The 27,168-nt window shown below is 47.9% G+C and overlaps 3 protein-coding genes across 6 annotated transcripts in view; 2 read left to right on the top strand and 1 right to left on the bottom strand.

The window, feature by feature from the left end:
• Window positions 1–738: 738 nt before the first annotated feature.
• On the bottom strand, window positions 739–7,617 carry POLE3 (DNA polymerase epsilon 3, accessory subunit). Of its 2 annotated transcripts, none has more exons than XM_088674844.1 (5): window positions 7,468–7,617; window positions 7,098–7,177; window positions 2,826–2,911; window positions 1,915–2,033; window positions 739–1,801 (listed from the first exon to the last, which is right to left on the bottom strand). In XM_088674844.1, exons 2-5 carry the CDS (start codon window positions 7,161–7,163, stop codon window positions 1,623–1,625), a joined length of 450 nt encoding a protein of 149 aa, XP_088530970.1. In that variant the 5' UTR covers window positions 7,164–7,177; window positions 7,468–7,617; the 3' UTR covers window positions 739–1,622. The 2 variants fall into 2 exon arrangements, with proteins under 2 accessions (XP_088530970.1, XP_034993273.1); XM_035137382.3 differs by having other exon boundaries at window positions 7,536–7,617.
• C1H9orf43 (chromosome 1 C9orf43 homolog) lies at window positions 7,618–23,523 on the top strand. The gene is made up of 12 exons (XM_088674838.1): window positions 7,618–8,084; window positions 9,744–9,925; window positions 10,535–10,715; window positions 11,081–11,156; window positions 12,482–12,618; window positions 13,175–13,235; window positions 13,753–13,844; window positions 14,088–14,331; window positions 15,759–15,819; window positions 15,931–16,079; window positions 16,768–16,903; window positions 18,068–23,523. The coding sequence occupies exons 2-12, from the start codon at window positions 9,763–9,765 to the stop codon at window positions 18,205–18,207; spliced, it is 1,440 nt and encodes a 479-aa protein (XP_088530964.1). The 5' UTR covers window positions 7,618–8,084; window positions 9,744–9,762; the 3' UTR covers window positions 18,208–23,523.
• RGS3 (regulator of G protein signaling 3) overlaps window positions 20,810–27,168 on the top strand; it is a 68,554-nt gene continuing 62,195 nt past the window's right edge. The window contains exons 1-2 of one of the 3 annotated variants that reach the window (XM_035136222.3): window positions 20,810–20,946; window positions 24,316–24,477. In XM_035136222.3, coding sequence (XP_034992113.3) covers window positions 24,318–24,477 — 160 coding nt within the window. In that variant the 5' untranslated portion in view covers window positions 20,810–20,946; window positions 24,316–24,317. Of the gene's footprint in view, window positions 20,947–24,315; window positions 24,478–25,698; window positions 25,945–27,168 lie in introns of those variants that run through there. The other 2 variants (XM_088674803.1, XM_088674807.1) reach the window with 2 other exon arrangements.

Raw genomic sequence — 27,168 nt, 5'->3', positions numbered from 1 at the left:
CTTTTCCAAAGGATTGGCCCCATCCTTGCAAAGTGTAACCAAGGGTGTCAGGGGTACTCAGATCATGGCACAGCCTCAATTAAGGGGGAGCAGTGGGCTTTGTCCAGTTGGGGGGGATCTGGAGTGTGTGTTCCTAGCATTAGGCAAGCGGGATAGGTTAGGGATTGTGCTGCTTCTGCCCAGCAGTCTCCCTGCCCTGAGTTGACAGCTGGCCCAACACGTGGGGAAAGACACACTCTGGACCTTGTTTTCTTGACTGGGCAGGAAGAGGGTGGTCTGAAAGTGGGGGGCATGGACATCAGCCCCGGTCAGATCACTTCCTGTTGCGAATCAGGCTTTCGGCACCTTTTCTCCTCCACGAAGGCGGGGGATCTACCAGTATTAGGATGGCCCAGCCTCAGGGACTCTTTAGCAAGAGCTGGGAAATACCAGCTCAGCTAAACTAGATCCAGAAAACACCAACTGGAGAGCAGCATGAGGCGTAGAGGAACAGGCAGGGGATGGCTTCCAAGGCCCCAATAAAAATGTCATCCCCACCACACGGGACGTGGACTGCTCTCTTACTTAAGAGGCTCCTGCGAGGCCACAATGTTGAGGAGCTTGAACTTCTGATGTGTAAACACAAAAGCACACTTGAGCTCAGGGGAAATAATAGGTAATCTTGCTGTGGGGGTCCTACTGGATGCTTAGATGAGAAGTTTGGTGCCTGCAGGTATTCAAAGAAGATAAATCACTATATGGGTAAAAACCACAAATTTAAACTGTTTAATAGATGTGCAATTGTTTCTTGAACATCTTAACCAGGATATTTTTTATATAGCCTGTTTACTCAAGGTGGTTTTTATTGTATTTTCCTTAATCATATGGCAAATCCCATCTTACCTCATTTTTTGGCAATTAAAGTGTCCATTTGAACTGGGCTATCAACTTGTTTTGCTGCATCTATTTTATACATAAAATAATGTCCATAAGTTATGATCCAATTTTGAGAGTAACTGCATATACTTTTTTTTAATGTGCTTTTCTCAGTGCTGCATGGTCAGGAATTGTTCCTCTTTGACTAACCCTCCATCCACTCACATCCCATTCAATGCTCTTTTCAAAATGACTTGCTGGCTTCCCGTTCTGCCACACTTCAAACCTGCCTAGTCTCCACTGCTACCCACCAGAGCAGAGAGCCTCATGGGCACAATTTGCTGCCCATGAATGTTACCCTGAACAGCTGTCACCTGACAAAGCCTGGAAATTCCAACTATGAACAAAAAAACCAACAAATGAATTGTTACAAATTAAATGATGGGTGTAATGATCCTGATGAACCTATGTGGGCAGAAACACTGAATCCACCTGCAGACACTCCAAGTGGAGTAACTGATCCAGGATCTCCTCCAAAGTCTGCAGTGCTCTCTTGGGACCACTTGATCCAGTAAGCCCATTTCCATGTGCAAGCTCATCCCCGGCACGGGAATGAAGGAAAAGCACAGAGATTCAGGTGGTGTTGGGGGTTCAACCAAAGTTCAAATCCCCACTCAGTCTCAGACCAGGAACCATATTGCCTCTTCTGCTTCGCAGCTGGTTCTGATGGTGCAATAGGGCTGCCCAGAGCTGAAATCCTAAGCGACTTAGCTGTCTCCTTCCTCCCCCTCCTCCTCATTTTGCTCCTCCTCCTCCATCCTTTCATCCTCCTCTTCGTTCTCATCGCCTCGGTTCTTCTCAGGGTCTTCTGGATCTCCCTTCTTGTCTTTGTCTTTTTTCTTTAACTCTGAGGCTCCCTTTTTGCCTTTCTGCTCACGCCTGTAAGCTAGAAGGAGAAGCAACCATCAAAACAAGCCCAGGCAGTGGCTATTATCATCACACACCTGGGCACAGGTGAATGCGAACCAGAAGCTGAACAGAGGAAACTTGAGCATTTACCTTCTAAGGATTCCTTTAAGGGGACGACAAATCTCTGGAACTCCATTTCCTCCATGGCTGAGAGGACGTCTGCAGCATTCAGCGTCTTTCTTTTCCCCTTCATTGCAAAATTATTGGCACTAATTAAGGAGAACGCAAAGGAAAAATTACTCACCCGTCACTAGTGAGAATCTTCCACAAGTCTTTTTCCCTTGGAAAAATTAAACTTCGAATAATTAATTCTCTTCCTCCTGCCCCCATAAAATTAAACAGCAGCAAAATGAATGGCTACACAGTGCAACAATGTGGTTTCAAAGCTTTAATTTCCCCCCCAGGTGACTATCCATATGAAAAACATACATGCACATATATCAATGCACAGCTATTTTGAGGGTACTGAAACAAACATCTTAATTTTCAAGACCACCATTGTTTAAATAACTTTTTATGAGGAGGCATGGCTTGCCATGGTGCAAGATGGCAGCATAACCTAATTTCTCCCATCAATTGGACCAATAGGACTTGTACTGAAACCTTTGTTGATATACAACAATGTTTGCGTTATTCCGTACTGTCCACCTTATGGAGGTTGAGGCTACTGGAAGGCTGGAGCGCCACCAAACTTATTGCATTATGTTTGTGTTTGTGTTATTAAAACTGGTATGGTCATTATTCTTATAAACAACATATAAATTGCAAGTCAGTGTTGTGAAATGTCACACAGGAAAGGTGCGTGTTGCACAATTGTGAAGGGACAGCCCAAGCTCTCTTTACTTTTTGTAGACCGAGTAAACAAAAAAATATTAAAACCTATCGACATGACCACAACCAGTTCCACTAGCCACAGAGCACTGTCAGTAAGTAAAAATGTTGAGAGGCTTGAGCTTATCCAGTCCGGCTCATGGGCCTCACCAGCAGCAACACTCACTCACCATGATGTGGCGTACAACACAAACACGCTGGCAGCTCGGGAGATCGCACTTCGGGCTTCTTTGGAAATATTTACTCCGTCAGGAAGCTGAGGGAAAAGAGGCGTGTGTAAGCCTGGGAGATCCATGTCGTGTCTGCATTTAGCAGGCACCAGCTGATCCCTTCATGGATCAATGCCTTGTCGTGGCGAAGGGGCTTGAATAACTCAGAGAAGCTATGAGCTATGCCATGCAGGGCCACCCAAGATGGACAGGTCATAGTGGAGAGTTTTGACTAAACGTGATCCACCTGGAGAAGGAACTGGCAAGCCACTCCAGTATCCCTGCCAAGAAAACTCCATGGACAAAGACAACAGGCATATAAAAGTTATGACGCTGGAAGATGAGCCCCTCAGGTCGGAAGGCGTCCAACATGCTACTGAGGAAGAGCGGAGGACAAGTACAAGTAGATTCAGAGCTGATGAAGCGGCTGGGCCAAAGCCGAAAGGACGCTCAGTTGCGGATATGCCTGGAAGCGAAAGGAAAGTCCGATGCTGTAAAGAAAAATATTGCATAGGAACCTGGAATGTAAGAACCATGAGTGGAGGTAAGCTGGATGTGGTCAAAAATGAGATGACAAGAATAAATATCGACATCCTGGGCATCAGTGAACTAAAATGGAAGGGAATGGGCGAATTCAGTTCGGATGACTATCATATCTACTACTGTGGGCAAGAATCCCGTAGTAGAAATGGAGTGGCCCTCATAGTCAACAAAAGAGTGGCAAAAGCTGTAATGGGATGCAATCTCAAAAATGACAGAATGATCTCGATACGAATCCAAGGCAGACCTTTTAACATCACAGTAATCCAAGTTTATGCACCAACTACCGGTGCTGAAGAAAGTGAAATTGACCAATTCTATGAAGACCTACAACACCTTCTAGAAATGACACCAAAGAAGGATGTTCTTCTCATTACAGGGGATTGGAATGCTAAAGTAGGGAATCAAGAGATAAAAGGAACAACTGGCAAGTTTGGCCTTGGAGTTCAAAATGAAGCAGGGCAAAGGCTAATAGAGTTCTGTCAAGAGAACAAGCTGGTCATCACAAACACTCTCTTCCAACAACACAAGAGAAGACTCTACACATGGATATCACCAAATGGGCAGCATCGAAATCAGATTGATTATATTCTCTGCAGCCAAAGATGGAGAAGCTCTATACAGTCAGCAAAAACAAGACCTGGAGCTGACTGTAACTCAGATCATCAGCTTCTTATAGCAAAATTCCAGCTTAAACTGAAGAAAGTAGGAAAAAACACTGGGCCAGTAAGATACAATCTGGATCAAATCCCTTATGAATACACAGTGGAAGTGAGGAACAGGTTTAAGGATTTAGATTTGGTGGACAGAGTGCCTGAAGAACTATGGATGGAGGCTCGTAACATTATACAGGAGGCAGCAACGAAAACCATCCCAAGGAAAAGGAAATGCAAGAAAGCAAAATGGCTATCCAACGAGGCCTTACAAATAGCGGAGGAGAGGAGGCAAGCAAAATGCAAGGGAGATAGGGAAAGATACAGGAAACTGAATGCAGATTTCCAAAAAACAGCAAGGAGAGACAAGAGGGTCTTCTTAAATGAGCAATGCAAAGAAATAGAGGAAAACAATAGAATGGGGAAAACCAGAGATCTGTTCAAGAAAATTGGAGATATGAAAGGAACATTTCATACAAAGATTACCATAACAAAGGACAAAAGTGGAAAGGACCTAACAGAAGCAGAAGACATCAAGAAGAGGTGGCAAGAATACACAGAGGAATTATACCAGAAAGATATGGAGGTCTCGTACACCCCAGGTAGTGTGGTTGCTGACCTTGAGCCAGACATCTTGGAGAGTGAAGTCAAATGGGCCTTAGAAAGCACTGCTAATAACAAGGCCAGTGGAAGTGATGATATTCCAGCTGAACTATTTAAAATCTTAAAAGATGATGCTGTTAAGGTGCTACACCCAATATGCCAGCAAGTTTGGAAAACTCAGCAATGGCCAGAGGATTGGAGAAGATCAGTCTACATCCCAATTCCAAAGAAGGGCAGTGCCAAAGAATGCTCCAACTACCGCACAATTGCGCTCATTTCACACGCTAGCAAGGTTATGCTTAAAATTCTACAAGGCAGGCTTAGGCAGTATGTGGATCGAGAACTCCCAGAAGTGCAAGCTGGATTTCGAAAGGGCAGAGGAACCAGAGACCAAATAGCAAACATGCGCTGGATTATGGAGAAAGCTAGAGAGTTCCAGAAAAACGTCTACTTCTGCTTCATTGACTATGCAAAAGCCTTTGACTGTGTCGACCACAGCAAACTATGGCAAGTTCTTAAAGAAATGGGAGTGCCTGATCACCTCATCTGTCTCCTGAGAAATCTCTATGTGGGACAAGAAGCTACAGTTAGAACTGGATATGGAAAAACTGATTGGTTCAAAATTGGGAAAGGAGTACAACAAGGTTGTATATTGTCTCCCTGCTTATTTAACTTATATGCAGAATTCATCATGCGAAAGGCTGGACTAGATGAATCCCAAGCAGGAATTAAGATTGCCGGAAGAAATATCAACAACCTCAGATATGCAGATGACACAACCTTGATGGCAGAAAGCGAGGAGGAATTAAAGAACCTTTTAATGAGGGTGAAAGAGGAGAGCGCAAAATATGGTCTGAAGCTCAACATCAAAAAAACCAAGATCATGGCCACTGGTCCCATCACCTCCTGGCAAATAGAAGGGGAAGAAATGGAGGCAGTGAGAGATTTTACTTTCTTGGGCTCCTTGATCACTGCAGATGGTGACAGCAGTCACGAAATTAAAAGACGCCTGCTTCTTGGGAGAAAAGCAATGACAAACCTAGACAGCATCTTAAAAAGCAGAGACATCACCTTGCCGACAAAGGTCCGTATAGTTAAAGCTATGGTTTTCCCAGTAGTGATATATGGAAGTGAGAGCTGGACCATAAAGAAGGCTGATCGCCGAAGAATTGATGCTTTTGAATTATGGTGCTGGAGGAGACTCTTGAGAGTCCCATGGACTGCTAGAAGATCAAACCTATCCATTCTTAAGGAAATCAGCCCTGAGTGCTCCCTGGAAGGACAGATCGTGAAGCTGAGGCTCCAATACTTTGGCCACCTCATGAGAAGAGAAGAATCCTTGGAAAAGACCTTGATGCTGGGAAAGATGGAGGGCACAAGGAGAAGGGGACGACAGAGGACAAGATGGTTGGACAGTGTTCTCGAAGCTACGAACATGAGTTTGACCAAACTGCGGGAGGCAGTGCAAGACAGGAGTGCCTGGCGTGCTATGGTCCATGGGGTCACGAAGAGTCGGACACGACTAAACGACTAAACAACAACAACAAGCTGCCAGCAGCGTTCTGTCCCACTCCCAATCAAGACACATCCGACACAGCACTTCTGCCTCTGTTGAGGGTGTTCTCCCTCTCCCTCTCTGTCTTGCACACCAACCACTAGCACCTGTCTTCTCCAACGCTCCAGATTCCCAGCATCTTGTCCACTTACTCATGGCTCCCACGGCACCGAAAGTATTTTTACAGGAATTTCAACCATATAATGAAACATGATTTTATAAGACAAATACGTAAAAACCAAACCAAGGCTGGCACGGAATGTTACATTCAGCGGAGAGAATGTTAAAGCAGGTTGTCTGGGTAGCGGCAATAAGATAAAGGCAGGTAAATAGAGAGCGAATGAGAGAACAAGAGGCGAAGCCCACAGGACTTGTAAGTTGTACAGAAACACAAACCTTTAACTGAAGCCATCAGAGGCACAAGGAGTACTAAGAACAGGGCTCATCCACACGAGGTTTTTTCTTTTGTTGTGCCACTTTCCCCGGAAAAACCTGCTGTTTGTACTGCTGAACAAAGGCCAATCCACAGAAAACCCCATCGATGTTTGTTCCGATTCAACAGCAAACAGTGGGTTTCCCTGGGGAATGCGGCTGGAAAAACAAGAAAAGAAACTACTGAGGGCGGCCCTGTATCGGGAGATTTTTAATGTTTGGGTATTTCTGGAGGGCTGGGGAAACCCAGCCAGATAGGTGGGGTATATTGTCGTTGTTATTATTAATTGAGTTTATATACCGCTCTATACCGGTAGGTAGAATATAATAAAGTTATTATTCTAATTTTGTATGATAACAACCACCATGATATAATTGCTGCTCTTGCCTGAAGCCCTGGGGCAAAAGGTGGAAGTGGGCCTGAGCCCCGAGAGGTTGCCTATTACTCACGGCTTCCTTCATGATGCGAGTGATGACAGCGTTGGGCAGGTTCAGGTCTTCGGGACGTTCTGCCATGGCGCCCCCGGAGCCTGGGGAAAGGGGGGGGGGACACGGCGACCAAGGGGGTTATTTGTGCGCCTCTCCCCCCCCCGACCTGCGCAGCGACGGCCTTTGGGCGGCTCTTTCCCTCGCTCCGCGTCCCTCACGAGACCCCCTGGTCCCCGCCTCCCTCACGGACAGGCCTTTGGTTCTCGCAGGCGCCTTTGGAACTCCCCGCGCAGGGGAAGAACCGCCTGAATAAATCAACGGGCCACCGCTCCCCCCCAAGGAATGCCCGCCCACGGCCTCCCCCCTCACCGCCTCGGGGTCTAGGGCCGACCTTTCGCCCTCCGCAGCCTCCCGTGCGAGGGTGCCCCTGAGCATGCACAGAGCGCGGCGCCCACTCACCGCTCCCCTCCGTCGCCGCCAGCAACGGTCGCTCGGAAGGCGCGCCAAGAGGGGCCGCCTCAGCGCGCTCCCGGCATGCAGCGCGCCTGCGCACGCGCGGCGGAAAGAGCGCCTCGTCGCCACAGGGGTCGTCGCAACGACGCTTCCGGCTGCTCTGCCTCTGCTGTAACGGAGCGGTTGTTTGCCCTCACGCCGGTCGGCTCCTGCCCATGGCTGCCAAGTTTTCCCTTTTCTCGCGAGGAAGCCTATTCAGCAAAAAGGAATTTCCCTTAAAAAAGGGAGAACTTGGCAGCTATGCGAAGGAGCCGCGGAAAAGGGGGCGGCGACCCTCGACACGCTTCGGAGCCCTTGTCCCGCATATGGCGGCGGGACGAACAGGAGCCGGAAGTTTGGGGCCGCGAAGTAGCGCCACCCCGACAACGCTTTGCGAAGAGCGCTCCGCGTCCGCGCCTCTCTGTCCCGCGCAGTGCACCCTGGGAAGAGGGCGCGGGAGAAGGAGAGGGCGCTTGACGTTGCTTAGCAACCAGAGAGCGGCCCGGCTTAGCCCAGGTGGGGGAGAAAAGGGCGGGAAAATGGGTCGAGGGCGGGGGGAGGGGAGTGCCGGAATCCTTTCCTCACAGAACAGCCCCTCCCCCCCCGCGCGGTCGTCAGTGACGGGGGGGCCGGATTAGCACGGCGATGTGGCGAAGGAGCCCCTGAGCATGCACAGAGCGCTTCCCCCCCACACACACACCTCGGTGGTTGACTCTTTGTTCCTGTCCTTCTCAAACTCTGGGGTGCAACATTTCCTTTAAATTCGTATCCTCTTTACCTCCTCCTATCTGGAGACGCTTTGCAGCATAAGGAACAAAATTGGGGGGGGGGGAAATCACAGCACATTTAAAAACATCAGCAACAAAATACATACTGTACAGTAGTAACAAAAACAAACTAGTTAAGATGACAGCTAAAAGAATCAAGACAGCCTTGAAATAATGATTGTCCTGATAGCGGACTTACTTCCGAGTAGACACATATGGGATTGGCTCTTCCCTTACACACGCCACCTGTTTTATCCGGACAACAACTCTGCAAGCTAAGTCAGGCCAGCAGAGAAAGATGGAGGGAGAGCCACCAGCCCCAGGCCATGGGGAACCAGGCAGCTTCCCATCCCATCCGAGGCTGTTGTAATCGGTGTGCAAGGTCTTCCGGCCCTGGGCATCTCTTGGTTTAAAAAGCACGACAACTACTCTTGCACCCACATCATCTCACTTAAAAAGTTGTAGTTACAGGTAGGTAGCCGTGTTGGTCTGAGGTAGTCGAAACAAAATAAAAAAATTCCTTCCAGCAGCAAAAACACAAAAAGTTGTGTTTGCCAGGTCAGGTTTTCACCAGGGGCATCTCTGGATTGTGCCCCAATGAATGTTTTTCCATACTTTTAAATACAATATATTTTTTGCATAAGAGCCCAGTTTAAGGTGTCTTAAAGGAGGGGGGGGTCACGAAGAGTCGGACACGACTAAACAACAACAAAGGAGGGGGAGGGAGTTTTTATGCATGCAGCTGTGTATTTATTCTGTAAAGCACCATGTGATCCTCGGATAAAGGCCGGTATATAAATTTGATTAAAAATGAAGTTACTTTGCCATCTTTCCCCTTTGCAAACCAGAGGAAGGTTTTGCCTTTTTTTCTTCAGGAAATAAGCAGGCTATTGGATGGGAAACGAATGGCTTGGACACCTCTTGACATGCCCTGGTTGCCTTGATCTCTGCTCACATGATCTGGACCAGGAAGGCTCTCTCCATCTTAATGAAGGGGAGGTTTTCTAAAGACCCAGGACTTAGCTATACAGCTGTAAAGAAAATGTTTTAAAAGTGTTGTAAAGTGCAATATACAAATGTGGCACTGACTAGATGGTAACAGTGAACTATGCAAAAATCATTGTACTTTTCCAACAACAAAATTTTTTTTAAAGCATTTCCACAATGTTTTTTATATATGTGTGCAAATTCCACCCCAGTGGGGTTCTAACCAGCAGCAGGACAGTTACTGGCCAGCAATCTGTCATAGAATCATAGAGTTGGAAGAGACCACAAGGGCTATCCAGTCCAACCCCCTGCCAAGCAGGAAACACCATCAAAGCATTCCTGACATATGCCTGTCAAGCCTCTGCTTAAAGACTCCCTGTCCCTTCTGAAAAATTTGCTCACTGTTTCCCCTTCTTTTCAGGCTGCTCTAGAAAGCCAGGATGGCGACCATCGATGCCAGTCAGTGGGATGAAACCATTTGTGATAGGATTGCCTGCCAACACCCTCCCTGCTGGGAGACAATCCAGAGGATCGTGAAAGGGCAGCCCCGGATCATGTTGAGAAGCCTTGACTCTCCGGAGGGAGATTCCCCCGAACCTGAAGGTAAGCCAGAAAAACTCTCACCCTGCACAATACGCTAAATTTATTGATTAAATTTATATATCACCCTTCATCCGGGGAGCACAGGTTTACGGTATAAAAACACAAAAAGATGTAACATAATAACAAATAACAACAATTTAAACAACAACCCCCTCACCGTTTAAAAGGCCCAAGATGGTTATTCTTAGTTATTAAATGTATATGCTTCTGATAGAAATTGAATGCCAAACTATACTAGCCAAGTTTGACCCTATAGCTGTTGCAAGCAGTCTTCTTCTTTGGCGATCCCTCGTAGCCGAGTAAGATTGTCTTCCATAAACACGGCTTTAACAATGAGTCCGTTAGTGACTGTGGAGGCCAATTCTGGATCCACACGGCCTTCCACAGTGGGGACATTGGTTTCCGAGTGGGAGTTGATCACAGTGAGGGTTTGCCAGGCATGCCTTCCTCTTAGCACGTTTCTCCCTTGTGTCCTGAGATCGAGTGTCTTCAAAGCCCAGGACACCTTTGGTCAAGGCTGTTCTCCAACTGGAAGTGTCACCACCCATTCCTTTCTGCCTTTCCTTCTGTAGCTGGAGGGCTCTTCACTTTGGTTTTTCCATGTTTCAGATGAACTGCCAACGCTAAAGATTGTGGACCTTCCCCTCAACTATTCTCAAAGAGATCAGATCAGATCTGCTGAAAATTTACTTTCCATCTCGAAAACTATCTCAAGCATCAAAGATTATAGAAGTTACTTTTCAGATACCACCCTGAACAATGCTTTGGTGCCCCCAATTTCGCGAATCAGGTGAGCACTTTGAGGTTTCCCATAAAAATATGTGCTTCTGGAATCACAGGCTTTGGGTGTCTGATGTGACTAATGCATTCTTTTGCTGCTTCCATGAATTAGATCCATTCTGGTGCCCTTGGGGAAAAATCCTCATGACAGCCGCCCCCCCCCCCCAGACAGAGGAGGAATCTATAGCAGGAAAGATAACCTCCCATGACACTTGCCTGCACAACCCCCATTGAAACAAACTGGAGCTGAGCAGATACATTGCAGTATCATTATGGAAACCCCATATGTTTAAACGAGGCGCTTGCAACAGTTGAGCTGACTGGTGGGTTGTGCCCTGTGTCAATTCATGCTTTTGGCCATGTGGTTTTTCCCAGTTCCGAAAGGTATCCCTTCCCAGGACTGAACTCCAGGATGGAAACTCGCACTTCCCACTTCACACCGATAGAGAAAGTGAGTTCTGTGGATTGCTGGGAAGCCGGCTGTGGGTTGGGGGGTTGGAGAGAGACAGTAGGTCAGGAGGGGCAACTTACACATGGCCAGGGTCCTGCTGGCTCAGTAGTACTTAGTAAGCACTTCCAGGAAGAGGCTGCTTTGCGCTGCTCTCTCTGTCTACCTGGCTGCTTCCACAAGCATAATAGCTGAAGCATTGCCTACCAGCCCTTTGGTAGTTTATTATTTTGCTCCATCCCCAGCCCCTCCACTGGCCCTTTAATTGGTAATTTCCCCCTAGCTTTGGATACAGTTGGCACTTTAATCGATTGCTTTCCCTTGGCAGCCTGAGTGCTCCTACCTCCTGCTTTTTAACTCCCTATATATTTTTATTACTGTGATTGCTCAATTAACGACATTGATTACTGCAGTTGCTTGATGGGATTTCTTTGTAAGGGTGATAGAGAATTTGTAAGAAGGAAATAATATGCAAATGAAATTAATGGAGAAAAAAAGATAATATGGATTATGTGATTGGAAGTCTAGTGCACTAGGTGGGTGGTGATGGGGTATGATGTTGTGTGTGAAATGTATAATTTGTTTAATGTTTCCTTAATTTCTTTAATATATATATATATATATATATATATATATATATATATATATATATATATAAATTTCTCTTTATTTCTTTTTTAAGTATGAAAGATTGTATGTAAGATGATGTATGTAAATATGTAATTTTCTAATACAATTTTTTTAAAAAATTAATTCCATCTAGCCCAACCCCCTGCTGATGCTGGAAACTCACTACAATTGCTAGTTAAATTAATTTCCTTTAACTTGCAGTTGCCAAACTTTTGGCATTACGATTGATAATAATAAGCAGCACAACTCCACATTCTTGTTATACACCTCCTGCCCAAATAATGTTTGGATATGCATAATGGGAGAGCTCATAGCCTTCCCTAAACTCCTAAAACAATCTTTATATTATACAGATTTCTTTTTATCTCACACATGCTGTTTACTTACACAGCATTGCCTGAAACCTTGGAGAGCTCCTGACGCTGAGCTGGCTGGGCCCCAAAGGCATGACTTGGGGCAAAGCAGCTTCCTGTGTTCCTAAGCAGGCAAGAACTGTGTGTTCCTTCTTGCCAGCTACATCACAAAGATTATTTAATGGCCAGCCATGGCACTCTACCCATGAAATATCATAAACACTGACAAAAGCTGCTTCAAAAACCACTTCTTGGGAAATCTTAGTTGTGTTTTTCTAGTGACCTTTTATAAGTTCTTTGGGGGCAGTTGGCTAAACAGAGCATCTCATTTTCCCACACGTACAGATACAGGTGACAGACTTCAATGAGATTGCTGTGCACGGGCTGTGCACACACCTGCCCCCCTGTGGAAGCTTGGTGGTGACATGGGTCCCAGACAGGCGCCACAGGCTTCTGCGACCTGAGAAGCCGGCCACAAGAGGGTAGGTAGCAGGATGTGGATCCACATTGTCCCATGTGCATCTTAAGGGTTCCCCCTTGTGCTGGAGGCTTTACTGGCATGAACTTCTCTGATGGCCTATAGACCAGGCACAGTGAAGCTGACTCCCCTGGGCAGTTCCTAAATACAGAGTCTGAGGACCTTACCCTGCTAACACCTGTAGGAAATGATCCTGCTCACTTATTTTTTTCTTATATCTTTATTCTCCTTTTCAGCCAGTCTAGTCATGCCCCCCAAAAGCAGCTCACACTAATTAAAATCCAAAATTAAAACTGAATAACGCGTACTGTATGGTGAGTGGGGAGTCTCAGCTGGGTATAACAAGAAGAAGAAGAAGAAAACATTATGTCAGGGGGTTTCAGTGGCTGGTTGAGAGGGGAGTTCTCTTCTGGAGAGTTCCCCTTCCCTTCCCTTCCCTGCCTGCCTTCCTCTCCTTCTGATAGCCGCAGCAATGGTAGCTGAAGGGCTGGGTGTAGGAAGTTGCCTTATTAGAAATGAGAGTTTGCAAGAAATTAACTGTGGGGCTTCTCTTTTATTAGAGTGCGGGTGAGAGACCTTGCTTCAGAAAGCACCCTCATGGTTGTGGAGAAGAAGGAGATGGTAAGTTGAGCTTATTGCACTGCCTAGATCTTGCTCCTGCTTTCTAGGTCAGAAGCCGCCTGCCCAAAGCGTGCTGCCTCTTTCCTTTTCTTGGTGTGCTGGCCTGGCTCCTGTGCCTTTAATGGCAGCCTGAAATGCTGAAATGTAACATGTGAAGCTTTTGCTGGCATTGGGAGAAAGGGCTGAGGGAGCACTCTGCCTGCTACATTTTTGTTGGCTGCTGATAAAGGCAGGTGAACGTCTAGGTGTCCCACTTCCAAGCTGTTCCAAGTCTACAGCCGGGGGGAGATTCCGTCGGGCTGAATTCTGTGGCAGCAGGTGCTCAGTGATGTTGAGTTGGGAGCAAAGAGCCTGCCTGTTGCAGGGTGTTTTGTGTGAGCCGTGAGTGCCATGTGCCAGTGGGTGGGCCTGCCTTTTTCGAGCGGGTGGGAAGGGCAGAACAGAGGTGGTAGGAGCAGTGGGAGAGTGTTTGTGGCTTTCCTCCCCTCCTGCCCACTGGAATTATCTCATTTCACAGAAAAGAAAAAAATCGAATAAAGTTCCTACAGGTGGTCAGCCCTACCTCCTTCATCTAAGGAAGAAGCCAAAGGAACCTGCCAATTTGCCGAGGTCAGCTCCTAAACCACACCTCTTAAAGAGCCAGGCCTTTATCTTGGTCCACAGGCTTTGGTATCCTGACCCCCCAAGAGCAAAGAAAACCCTCAAGAAGCCCATGAGCCTGGATGCATCACCAGCATCATCCTCCGGGGCTTGGCCAAGTTACTCCCAATTCTGCAGAAACTGCAACAGCTGGGTGGGCAGAGCATGTTCCCCATTCTGTAGTCATCATGTGCTGTTGTTTTTGCCCTAAAGTATCCTTTCAGGTAAAGAAAGGGTCCCCAAGGGAAGCCTCCTTGTGAGTAAAGAAAGGGAACCCAAGGGAGGCCTCCTGAGGGAGAAGAGCTTCTCATCCTGTCACTCGCAGCCAGCTCCTGTTGCACCCCTCCTGCCTCGCTCCAAGAGCCTCCTGCATCTAGAGAACAGGAGGGGGGAAGTGGCAGCCAGGAAGGAGGAGCTGCAGTCCCCCTTCACTGTGCAGAAGGCACCCAGTGCAAAGGTAAGCAGTAACTGGGAGGGAGTTGGTTGCGTGGGTCCATATGTTATCATTATACTAAGGTGTGCCTTTGGCCTGATGGTCTCATGTTCAAAACTCCTATTGTGTTCAAGCGCTGTTGCTTTTCAGATGACGGCATCCTTGACACAAGGATAAAGTGGGGTAGGGGAGGCAAGCACTTCTGACTTGGCCTGAAGACCTGTGGGGCTCCAGATCTTCTGCCAGGGAGAGGAGCCCCTGCCTCCCCGCTGCAGTGCCTCATAAGAGGCTGCGGCAAAGGTGTGTAGGCTTCCTTCCCTGTGTTCGCTAGAGCAGCCACCTGTTGCTCCTTCAGCTGATGCCATGATCCAGGCCTTGCTTCTGGGGCAGGGGGTGCTCAGCAGGGGTGCAGGTTTTACCATGTGCCTCAGTGACTCCGCAGTGTTTTTGTGGAAAGGGAGAAAATGCCTTTAGTTGCCACATGCAGCAACTTTTGAAACATTTTGTTGCTGTTACAGAGTCCTGTAGAATAGGAGAATCCACGCGCACAATCCACAAGTCTTTGAGAGATAAGATTATAACCCTTGATGCCTCCTCAGTTCACCCTGCCTCTAGTACCCAGCCTGGCTTTTGTGGGTTGTTTGCATGAGGAGCACTTTGAGTCAGGCAATGTGCTTTTTTATGTGTGTGTTAATTTTTTATTATTATATGTGCTTTTGTGGTTGTAAGCCCCTTTGAGACACCTTAGTAGAATGTGATGAGTAAATGTGATAATCATAATAGAAGCAACAACAGCACACCTTGGTGTGTCTGTGATGGGTCATTAAGAAATAGTATGCATTTATTGGCCCATCAAGCAATCCTACATGTGTTTGGTCAGAAGTGGGAGGGAACAGAGTCCGCTGGGGCCAGGAGTGAGTGAGTGCAGCTGTGGTCTCCTAAAAGCTGCACCAGACAAAACCAAATCCACCAGAGAAGAGATCCTTGTGTGGAATGAGAAGGTTCAATGGAATCCACCCTTGGACTGACCCAATAAAGACACAGCTATATTGCAATTGTGGACTGGGGGCAGGAGGGTTGCAGAAGTGGAAACTGGATGATACTTCTACATCTCCAGTTCGTTTCCGTTGCATTTTCGTTCATCTCCACCCTAGTAAGGTGGAGAAGGCACAAATATCTATCTATCTATCTATCTATCTATTCCAAATTGGAGTTTTGTTTTGAAGTCGTACCAGGTAAGGATGTTAGTCCAGTTTCTTCTCCATCCTGTTACTGACATGTGGTTTTGAAACTTGATGTGGCGGCGGCGGCTTAGAACCAGGTTCAATCTCACATGTTTGCTCTTGACTCGGGTGGTTTTTGTTGCATTTGGCTCACAAGAAACCCATTCAGAGGAATAATTGGTTCCAAACTGCTTTCTCTTCTCTTCTTCCTTCCCCTCCATTCTTTAGATTCCCATGAAAGAAAATCTCTTGAGACGGACCCCAAGCCGACTAAAGTTTGCCTTAAGAGGTTTGGATAGCGTATTTCTAGCTGTAGGTACTGCCTAAATCTAGCTGTGGGGGCAGGCATCCAAGAGATTATCTAGGAAAATCTGATCTGTGTGTTCCGGTTTTGCTCTAGACTCTGTGGCTTTCAGGCGTCCGATGCCAATGCTAGCAGAGCAGCAGGAAGGTGTGGATCCCAGTTGCAGTGGAGGAGGAGGCCTCCCAGACACGGCCCAGCTCTACCAGGAAGGCATAAGTGCTGTCAGAGCAGGACAGATTTCTCAGGTAGGTTAAGAAACTCCATTTCCTACCCATGCACCAACTGAGTATGTGGAATTTGAACAGTGGTAATCAAGATGATAGGTTTTTCGAAAAAGCAACATGGTAGAACAACTTGCTAGAGAGTAGAGAGGTGGGCTTGCTTTGTTACTTATTAAAATGTAAGATATAGAAATGCAGGACAAGAAAAGAAAATATTTTGTAATGTGTAATAATGAATAAAAAGGAGTGACTCCCCCTCACCAACCCATTGCATGTCTTTTCAGGGTGAATTTGAGTCTTCCATGGCCCAAATTGGGCAAAAGGTGTGAAACAACTGGATTAGATTTTTGGGGGGGGGGACTGTTCTCTTCTGCATAATTAAGGTTTCCATCACTCTGTCCCCCACTGGGCCATAACAGACTTTTTTAAAAAGGGTACCTCATTTATCCACCCCAGCTGATAACAACCATCCCATCTTTGAACATCCATAGACGATAGATTCTGCCTTTGGGAAAGTTCTCAGAGGACACCATGGTGGTATTTTAAAGATGTTATTGTCCTTCGCCATGAGGGCTAGAAATGCAGACATTTCAGACACTTTAGGTTTAGTGTGTGTTTTGGTTCCCCAGTCAAATCTCTTATCTATCTTGGGCAAGCAGTCCTAAAGGGTGGGGTAGAGAGATCCACCATTGCCACTTATTCTCCTTCTCAGCCTGCAGAAAACAGCAGAACACAGGTGGTGCCGCCGCCGCCGCCACCAGCCACGGCTGCCACTGCTGCTGATGGGCAAAAGCCCTCGGTCAAGTTTGAGTCGCACAAGAGCAGCACGGGTGCTTCGTACATGGAGGGTGAGTGCTGCCAGCACCTTCTGCCTTGTGGCAGCTCTTGCCATGCACTGTGCTGTGGAATGGAAAGGTGGGCAGGTATGTGCAGGCACACCATCTAGGGAGGGGCAGTCCCCACCCCAAAATGTAAATGTGCAGGCCAGGCCCTCACAAAGTTCTGCAGTGTCTTAACAACAGGCTAAACGAAGACCAGGCCCAAAGGGCTGTTGTTGGGGTTGGGCTGGAGAAAAAAGATGGGCAGAAGGCCAGCAGCCCCTTGGCCTGAGGCCATGGACCTCTGCAGGCCACTTTGCTTATTGAGTTGGGGTTGTTGTTGTATTGAATTGATTATCAAAAAGCCAGCAGTCAAATAACAACAGCAATGACAGATGGACCAATAATTTGCCTGAGGGTGGCGTGGAGGGGAAAAGAAAAGAGGAGATCCGCTCAGGTGCAGGAGAGCTGTTTGTTGATCCACATAACATAAGCCTCTTTTCCAGCATGTTGCACACAACAAGCTCTTTCCCAGGGGACTTTGCAAAAGGAAATGCAAGTGGCCCTAGAGGAAGGTCAGGTCTTGTGAGGCACAGGAGCACTTCCCTCACTCAGCCCAGGGATCTGCTGTGCCTCCTCTTAGTCTCTGCCTTGTGGTGCTGACGTTTGGTTGTGCTGTTTTCCTTAAGGACCTTGGAAGGGGGGGGAGCAAAGAGGAAGTGCTGTGGCAGAGGATGCAAAAGACATAGGTTTGTGTCCAGTGCTATTGCTGCTCAGAGTAGACCGATTAAAATTAATGGGCATGATCCACCGAGGTCTGCTAATTTAAATGGGTCTGCTTTGAGTGGGATTTAGCTGGATATGTCCAACAATAACAACAAATTTCTTTGAATGCATCAGTAGCAGGACACCCATCTCAACAAGCAGTTGGACCATTGGATGTCCAGGGAGTCCGAGATGTTCTAAAATAAGGAATTTGCAGTGAAGCCCAGTAGATCCTTGGTTTGTTCCTCAAGTGGACTGACCAGCCCCATGGTCACAGGGAGACTGTCCTCCTCCCATACACCTTTCCTGTCCTCCTCATGTTGGAAATCCTCAGGGGGCCAAGTTTTGATCACATGGCCAGGAAGTCAGCGTTATGCGCATCCCTGTCCTTGTGCCTCACTCTGTTTCTGTTTTCCTCTTCTTCCACAGCTGAGAGAGAGTTCTGGCTGAAGAGAGTGGCTCAGAAAACAGAGAAGACCCACTTGCAGTTCCAGTCCATAAATCCTCCTCCTCCTCCTCCCTCCCCACTCATGTCTGACAGCAGCGAGGAACCTCTAGACCTGGCTTGAAGTGACACTCCGGCAGTAATTATTATTAAACCCTCAGAAATGCAGTTGCCTGTGTTATTCTGCTCCAGTTCTGCAGAGTGTGCACTGCTCTCCCACCGTTGTCTTCTCATAGTTGCTTGATGAGTCTTGCAAACGAGTTCGCAAAAGCCGCTAGCCCATGGAAAATGTTAGTAGCCCAGTCTGCCCCATCCTACCTGTTTGAATCACTTGTGGCACATGGGTGGCCTGAAAGGAAGAAAAAGGGAAATGAACAACTCTTACTGGCTTTATTCAGAAATGTCTTTGCCTGGAAGATCCCTTTTTCTCCACAGACGACCAGAGGACACAGTGGCTGTTGAAAAGCCTGGTTTAGCGTAGATGCAACCTACATTCTAACCTAATTGTAGTGCAGAAATGTAGTTTTTCCTCAATCCAGAGTCATTCACTCTCATCATCAACATACCACTTTCGATCAAGATTGATCCTAGCATGATCCTGCCGTCTGCAAGGGTGAGTGTGGCTGCTTGATACACGTTTGGAAATGCTCCCCTTGATTAGGTTATCCACGCCTTTCCCAGGAAAGGGGGCGGGGTGGCAATCCTGCTATATGGCCACCCACAATTTCACTGAGCAGTAGGACTGCCTACATCGGTTTGTAAGTGGACACACTGCAGAGTAACACAAAATCAATCTGCAGTGAGCTTTTATTTTTGGAATGGAACCAGTTTCTTAAGAAGTGCTTTTCAGGGGCAGGGCAAAAAATATGTGATTGATCTATATTGTGGGTGGGCTGCATAGAAAAAGCAAGCACTCGGTTTCCATTGATTGTAGGATAAAATTCTTGCATAAGGCAATGAATTAACACAAAGCAGGTGAAGCCAGTTTTTGTTTCTCCCTGCTGCTCTGAGAAGTAGGAAATTCAGGGAGGAGACTAGGGGCATCTTGAGGTTTTAGAAATAATGACCCCCTTCTCTCATGGCTTCGGATGGAGGTGCAGGCTCCCTGGGAGGAGATGGCAGACACTTTGCACTTCCCTGGTTTGTTCTTGGCTGCAGCTTGTGGCTGAGGAGGAGAGAGCAGAACCACCAACCTGAGCTTGGATGACCACCTGAGCTAAGCCATGGTTTACTGAGGAGCCACAAAGCGGGTGGGAGCTCCTGGAAGGGGCAGGCAGGACGGTTGCATAGTTTGACTTACCATGTCACAAGGTGAACCAGTGCATTTAAAAAACGATTATTGTGTACAAATGGACAGGGAGGCCTTTCTTGGCTCCAGCCCTGCCCTGGCTGTTTCTGTTGACATTTGCCCTGGCTGTTTCTGTTGACATTTGCACTCCATGCTGTATTCCAAGCATAGTCCCATGACAGAATTGTGCAAGAATATTGTGTTGCTGGCGGTTCTATTTTCAGTGCTTTCTCAGGCATCCCTTGTGTGGAATTTGCCCTTTTCATCGCTGGCACTGGAGCTCAAGTTCTCCTCCTGGTGTGTGTGTGTGTGTATGTGTGATCTCCAGGTCAGATCCTTATATATATGAAGTTTCCCCAAATGGGCATCACTACGACCCGGAAGCTGTCTGCAGACAAACGCCGGCTCCCTCGGCCTATAGAGCAAGATGAGCGCCGCAACCCCAGAGTTGTGCATGACTGGACTTAATGGTCAGGGGTCCCTTTACCTTTACCTTTATGTGGAATGGAATCAAATGGTATTTGCCCCTTTTCATTTCCTGCTCACCCAGTTTGGAGAGACCCTTTTGGAGCTCTTTGCGACCCCTTTCAGCTTTTTTAACCACCCTGAACAATCTGCCAACTCAACCCCCTCACCCTGCCCCCCCCCAAACTCCAGATCATTTGGGAACAAGTTGAAAGACCCTTGCAGGAGGAAATAGCTTCACATCCTGCCCCCTGGCTCCTATCCAAGCACCTACTTTGGCCTTGGCAGAAAGGTTTTCAGAAGAGGCCAAACCTTCGCTCCATGCTGGGGATTCTTCTGGCAGCCCTGCGAAGCCGCTGTGGGCAGAGGCCCCTCCTGCCTCCCTCCTTCCAAGTTGCTTCTTCTAATCCCCACCTTCCTCCTCCTGTGCTTTGGTCTCTTGGCATCAGACAGGACTGTCTGTTGCAAATGAGACTTAAGTTGGTTCCTCATTCTTGATTTGTGGCCTCTCTAACTCCTTGTTCAATTCAGTGATCCAAGTAGCTTTGGACAAATAACGCTTGACAGTCCAGCCAAAAAAACAAACACCAAAATACCCCATATGCCTCCAGTTCTGGCAACCCTAGGAAGATTCCCATGCATAATCATTTTTGACAGTTGCCATTTTTGATGGGCCTGGGTAAAAAAAGGTACCTAGTTGTGCTATGATGGAGTTAACGTCCCTGACCAGAGGTCCTGGCAAATGATTTATGCTATTCTTGGACTGGAGAAGGAGGAGGCAGGTTATCCAGGTAGAAGGCAGGTTATCGAAAACTGCCTGCTAACTGGCCCTTTTCTGTTGCTTCCCAGGCTCTGAGGGGCAAAGTCCTCGCTGCTTGCTGGGGGTTCTCTTGGCAACGCTACCCTTCTGAGGAAAAGAGCCCTTTCCCAGGACTCCTCCCCCTCAAAGTTGTTAATTCTCCTTGTCTTCTCCCTCCCTCCCTCCCACTGGCTTCCATCCATGCTAGTCAGGCAGTCCCAGTGCAAAAAGGCTTCCCTGCAGCTTCATCCCTTCGTTCCTTGGAGAGCAGGCGGGTTCTTCTACAGGACGCTCACTTGCCTCATCTGAAGGTAGGTTCCAGGTGGCCCCTCCGTAAGTGCCCCTTTGCTTGGCGGCAGTTGTTTGAGGAGGCTGGTGTGATCTGCTTGAACTTGGGGTCCTCGGGCTTGGCTGCTAGTTTGCTTTTAAATACAACCCTGCTTTCTGCAAGGAGGTAGCTGTGCAGATCCAAGGTCTGACCTGTGCAGCAAGGCAGCAGCACAGGGGGCTGGGGGAAGTGGGGTGCTGGTTTGATGACCCGGAGTTTCCCTTGACACCAGTATGAAAACCCTTCTCTTCCAGGCACTCATGAGGTGAGTTGCTGTTGGCCTCCGTTTCCCATCTGTGAAATGGAGTGAACAGTGGGACTATGGCCTAGTAAGGCTTTGTGCGCTGTCCAGCATTTTGGTCCATGGACCCCGCCAGTGGTGTGTAAGCTTCATCCAGGGGGTCTGTAAAAATGCAGTTTTTGCTTTTAGCACTGGCTGGTACGTTACAATTGCTACAACAGGTAGAAAAATCACACGTGGTCCGCCAAGACCATCAAGTGCTTCTCAAGTGGTCTGGGGGGGGGGAGGAGAGAAATGTTTGGGAACCGTAGAATTTCAGAGTTGAAAGGGACTCTGGGGGAATATGCAACCTGTGACCTTGGCATTATCAGTACCATGCTCTAACCAAGTTTGTAAAATAATGCATAGTGTGGAACTTGCTGCCGCAGGAGGCAGTAATTGCCACCAACTTGGAAGGCTTTAAAAGAGGATTAGCCAAATCCATGGAGGAGGAGAGGGCTATTGACGGCTACTAGCCAGGATGGCTATGCTGTGCCTCCACCGTTGGAGCAGCCATGGTTCTGACTACCAGTTGCTGGAAGCCACAGGAAAGGAGAGTTCTCTTGTGCTTGAATCCTGTTTGTGGGCTTCCAGCAGTCATCCGGTCGGCCCCTGTGAGAACAAGTTGCTGAACTAGATGGGGTTTGGTCCTCCTCCAGCAGGCTCTGCTTATGTTCTTATGCTTGATGCTCATTGCTGCACATCAATCTGATGCCAATCGTGGTTGCAGGAGCAAGCGAAGCTCTTGTTTTTCTGTGCAGTTGGCAACTCCAAAGAATGCAGTAAAAAGGCAGCGTCAGGAAGCTGTGCCTAAAAGATGGAGGGAGTTTCTAGGAGACACACAGTGGCATGTCAGCCAGGCCAAAAGGAAAAGCCCTGCCTAGGAAGCAAGAGATGCCGCCGGGGGGCGGGTGGGTTGGTGGATCAGAGCAGGTGGGAGAATTTAAGGGATGCAGAGCGGGTTATCCAAGGGGATGTCTAGAAACCACTCCAAGTGCCCTTGTCTGGCTGAAGGGTGTGTGTGTGTGTGTGTAGAAAAATTAGTCTGGAGGCTGAGAGAGGAAAGGGAAGCTCCCAGGTGAGACAAGAGAGCTTTTTATTTCTTCTCTCTTTTTGTTGAAATTTTTTTCATTTTTATTTAGATTAATCTGTATTTATTGTATTCTCTGCTGAAAAGTATTTAGATTAATCTGTTTTTATTGTATTCTATGCTGAAAAGTTCCATTGAAAATAAATATATATACACACCCACACCCCACATGAAGACTATGAGTTAAGAGATGATAAGGAGCTACCACTCAGTAGGTCATGCCATGTGTCCATTGATCCCAGGGTGGTCTAACGGGATTTCCGGAGGTTCTTCCCTTAAGTCTGTACCTCTTTGTCCTGTCTTCAATTTGGTCCTGTGGTAGGTGTTCCCACTCGTAGTTTTTGCCTCAGAGCCCTGAAGCCCCATGTTTCCCTATTTATTCTTCCTCTAATCAAATGTCTCCACCTTCAGCTCTGCCCACCTGTGGCAGAGAGTTAGAAAACCAGATTAGGCAATCCTTTGATTATTGTAACTCGCTTTACGCGGGGCTGCCCTTGAAACTGACCCAGAAACTCCAGTGGGTGCAGAATGCCACAGCGAGGCTCCTTACGGGGTCCCAGCTGCGGGATCACATTCATCCAGTGCTTTACCAGCTGCACTGGCTCCTGGTGGAGTACAGGGTCAGGTTTAAGGTGCTGGTTTTGACCTTTAAAGCCCTATGCGGCTTGGGACCCTTGTACCTACAGGACCGCCTCTCCTGGTGTGCCCCGCGGAGGCCCTTAAGGTCCACAAATAACAATATTTTGGAGATCCTGAGCTATAAGGTGGCTAGATTGGCCTCAACTAGGGCCAGGGCCTTTTCAGGATTGGCCCTGAGTTGGTGGAACACTCTCTCACAGGAGACCAGGGCCCTGTGGGATTTGACATCTTTCCGCAGGGCCTGCAAGACGGAGCTGTTCCGGCTGGCCTTTGGGTTTTGATTTGGGCCATTTTAAAATGAGGCTGCTTTTTAAAACAATTTTTAAATATAAATTGTATTTTAATCTGCATTTTAATCAATTCTTTTTCTTTTTTTACGTTTTATTGTAAATTTATTGATGTCAGCCGCCCTGAGCCCGGCTCTCACTGGGGAGGGCGGGGTATACGTAAAAATTTATTATTATTATTATATTATACAAAAGGAACCGTGACCCTTCCAATGTGTATCATTTAATACTTATTACAATAAAAAGAAATGAGCAGGAACGCAATGTTTTACTTGTATGTTGTTTGATTTTTATATGAACACTAAACAGGGGAAAGTAAAGTAAAAGATTTAAGCATGCCAAGTAAACCCTAAGTGTGCTGCTCAGAGCTGGAGGGGAAAAAACTGGGGGAAAGACCCTGCAGGGTAAGGCAGAGAAAGAAGGAAAGGAGATGGGAGTGGATCACCCACAACACAGCTCCCGGGAAAGCATGCAGAATTTTGCTCTGTTTCAGCAGTCAGCTTCAAGTTTTCCTAGGAAAAAGGACAAAAACAAAACAAAAAAAACAAAAACAATCAGACTCATCATAATAGATTGATACAAAATACTAGTAATCATGGGACACATGCCAGTGTGGATGGGCCTAGAGCCCTGCTTCGTAGCCCACCTGATCTCTCTCCTTCCCACCCACCCACCTTTTTTTGTATGGTGCCTTTCTGCGGCTTTCAGCAATCCACAAAAGCAATAAAATTCACCAAACCATATTAAACCAGAAGGATGAAAATAGCCATTGGTAAATAAAAGCAACAGCTGAAAAAGGATCTTGAGTCCCTGCGAGCGCTTGGAAGGACCCACAAGGTGAGGGTGTCCAGGGAGGAGACCCATAGAATGTGGCCACCTGCAAGAGTTTCGCCCTCAGGTCCCCACCCCAGTCTGACACAGGAAGGTGGATAACACTGGCTGGAAAGGCTGCAGTAATTGTTCCTCCTCCTGCATATTCAGGTACTGACCAAAGGCACCAGCAGCTCTCAGCATCTACCTAGCAAGCTTCTCCCCAGAGCTCTGCTTTCCTTGCAGGTATGGAGCCCGACACCTGTGCGGAGGAAGGCCAGGTACCTGCACATCATCTAGAAAGCAGTAGCAGCATTTCCAGAGCTCACACTTCACCAGGGAAGGCGCTAGAGAAGCTCCAGAAGAACCGGAGGAGGAAGATCAGCCACTCCTGTATTAGAGGCAAGGGTAGGTCCTGGTAGGTGGAAGTGGGCTGGGGGCTGGCCTGGAAGCACATTGCAAAAGGGAGCTGGGGCAAGTGGAGTCCATGTGAGCGGAGCCCTGGCAGGACTTTGCAGAGCCAAAGTAAAATACCCTGCTCCATTTCAAGTGTTGCGTTTCTAAGGGTGTACACTCAGCATCTTGTAAGGCAGAAAGCTTGCTGCTTAAAAAGATTCTTACAAATACCCCAAAGTCCCAACAAAAAACCTACTTGCCTATTTATATAGCAGTCTAAGTGGGGGTACACTCTGGGGAGAGAGAAGAGACTAGCTGAGTGGCACAATAACGACTTTGCCTGCAGAAGGTCGCAGGTTGAGTGGCCCCCTTCCTGTGCTACATCCAGTTTAAAAGATCTTGGGCAGATTAGGTGATGGGAAAGACCTTTCTTTCTTTCTTTCTTTCTTTCTTTCTTTCTTTCTTTCTTTCTTTCTTTCTTTCTTTCTTTCCTTCCTTCCTTCCTTCCTTCCTTCCTTCCTTCCTTCCTTCCTTCCTTCCTTCCTTCCTTCCTTCCTTCCTTATTTCTTTCTTTCTTTCTTCCCTCCCTCCCTCCCTCCCTCCCTCCCTCAAGGCTGAAGAGCCACTGCCAGGCAGAGAGCAGACAATGTGCTGGAGTAGACGGAAGGCATAAAAGGGTCCATGGAAAAGGACCAAGTGAGCAGGGGCTGCAGGAGACCCTGGAGACAAACACTAGGTTTGATGATGGACATGTTGGCTGCCTCCCCCCCCCCAAGTACCCTGCCCCATAGAAGTTTCCGCAAAGCCAGCGTTAGCAGTGCGTGAAATCAAGCTGTGACTGTTTGTGTTCTTTCCGGCATCGGGGAGTTAGAAAACAGGCACTGGAGAATATTCATATGCTCACAGATGAGTAAATAATTGCTATAATTCTATTTAAAAAATGTTAATGTACGTGCATGCACGCACCCACACCAATTAAGTGTGGTGCACACCCACAGACACAGGCTGGCGGTGCAATTTTGTACTTTGCCTTCAAGGCGGGGTGGCTCTCTCTCTCTCTCTCTCTCTCTCTCTCTCTCTCTCTCTCTCTCTCTCTCTCTCTCTCTCTCTCTCTCTTTCTCTCTCTCTCTCTGGTGTGGGCAGGTGCAGATTGGCTTTCAAATCCACCAATGGGCATCAGTGGTGCCTTTTGTCCTGTTCAAATAGTGGCGGTTAGGGGAAGCCCAGGCCCCAGCGGCTGCTTCCTCCTCCTCCTCCTCGGAGGCAATGACTTTGAAGCCTCTTTGAAGCTGCCCGGCTCAGCCCAGCGACTTGGGCTGCTGGAAAAGCAGGTGCCTCCAGTAGGAGAGAGTGGAGGAGCCGGGGTGCTCGGCTGGATGGGTGGGTGGGGGATGGAGCACGGAGGTGCCCCCCGAGCCTCCCTCTGTGTCAGGTCAGGCGACCAGCTGGAGCCCCCTCCCTGCTATGTGAAAACCTTTGGTGAGTTGGGGAAGCATAGAGCTTGTTGCCAGCAGGAGTCCCTTGTTCTGGCAGGCAGGAGGGGAGTGGGGTGGGAGGTGCTGCTGTTGGCGTCTCTATATCAGGTGTCAGGGGAAGGAGCCTGTGTGCAGCCCTTGCAGCAGAGGCAGGCCGTGGCAATTCCTTCAGGGGCAAGGGCAGGAACTCTCCTGCTCAGCTGCCCTCCCTGTGTGCGCAGGGGGTGTGAGTGTGTCTCTAAGCAGGGAGCTGCAGCCGCTCATAGCTCCCCTTCACACGTGTACACACAGCAGCATCTGTGCACACAGAACTTTCCTGTGTGGCATGCATGGAAGGGCTCGTGCCATTTCCTCACATTTGTGCCAGGACTTTGCTATGGCCCCCTGTGGATCTGCACCATGTCAACCAATGGGATTTACTTCCATGTAGAAAGTGATTGACGTGGGATAATTTGTGCCATCTCTAGGTCAGGTATCTTCGCCCTTTTCAGACCCAGGGCCTGTTTTTGACCAAAACATGCATTTGGGGACCAATTTCTTAACCTTTTACTGTGCTTCTATCTATATGGTGGCAGGGCTCCTGTTATGACCCAGCTTGGATCAGGCCATGACCCACCAGCTTCTAGGCTTCTAGACTACCAGCCAGTTTCTAGCAAGAGAGGTGCTGGGCTGAAGCTTGTGTCCTCTGATCTTGGGGGGGGGGGTCATCTCCTTTATGTTACTTTTAAAGGGAGGAGCTCTCTGCAGGCTGAGGACCCTCTTTTGTTTAGTACATCTTCAGAGCTGACCTTTTAGAATCAGTTTAACCATGATTGGCTAAATGGAGCCTCCGTGTCCAGAGGCCGTCTACCTCTGAATACCAGTCTGTTCCAGCAGCAAGAATCTTCTTACACTCACGTAACCAACTCTTGGCTCAGAACTCAGCCTTGCAGATGGAAACGGATTTGAGCCTGGACAGGACCCTAACCCTAACCCTAACCCTAACCCTAACCCTAACCCCTGGCAGAGGCAATGCTTACAGGGAGGAGTAAAAGCCACGTGAAATGTGGAACAGGATGTCCCTTAGCACTGGTGCAGATGTAGGTACTCCTGCCTTGTCTGTCGATGTTTATGATTCCACATCCGATTGCCTGAAGTTCAGTATTAAACACATGGGATTCAGCATCCCATGAGCCGGAGCACTTGCTTGAAAGCCACACATGAGTCTCTGGCCTCTGTGCTTATGAAT

Source organism: Zootoca vivipara, chromosome 1 (assembly GCF_965207765.1).
Source record: "Zootoca vivipara chromosome 1, rZooViv2.hap1.1, whole genome shotgun sequence".
NCBI lineage: Eukaryota > Metazoa > Chordata > Lepidosauria > Squamata > Lacertidae > Zootoca > Zootoca vivipara.
Note: the sequence above shows the minus strand (reverse complement) of the source record. Positions and strands in the feature narration are given on the sequence as shown.

What these genes read in the sequence shown, in the direction of transcription:
- POLE3 (XM_088674844.1), bottom strand. Translation starts at nt 7,163, where the DNA reads ATGGCAGAACGTCCCGAAGACCTGAACCTGCCCAACGCTGTCATCACT. An exon ending in CTCGCATCATGAAGGAAGCC is followed by an intron (nt 2,912 to 7,097) that starts GTGAGTAATAGG and finishes CTTTTCCCTCAG; the next exon opens with CTTCCTGACGGAGTAAATAT. An exon ending in CTTAAAGGAATCCTTAGAAG is followed by an intron (nt 1,802 to 1,914) that starts GTAAATGCTCAA and finishes TTCTCCTTCTAG; the next exon opens with CTTACAGGCGTGAGCAGAAA.
- C1H9orf43 (XM_088674838.1), top strand. Translation starts at nt 9,763, where the DNA reads ATGGCGACCATCGATGCCAGTCAGTGGGATGAAACCATTTGTGATAGG. An exon ending in AGATTCCCCCGAACCTGAAG is followed by an intron (nt 9,926 to 10,534) that starts GTAAGCCAGAAA and finishes TCCATGTTTCAG; the next exon opens with ATGAACTGCCAACGCTAAAG. An exon ending in GAACCTGCCAATTTGCCGAG is followed by an intron (nt 13,845 to 14,087) that starts GTCAGCTCCTAA and finishes TTTGCCCTAAAG; the next exon opens with TATCCTTTCAGGTAAAGAAA.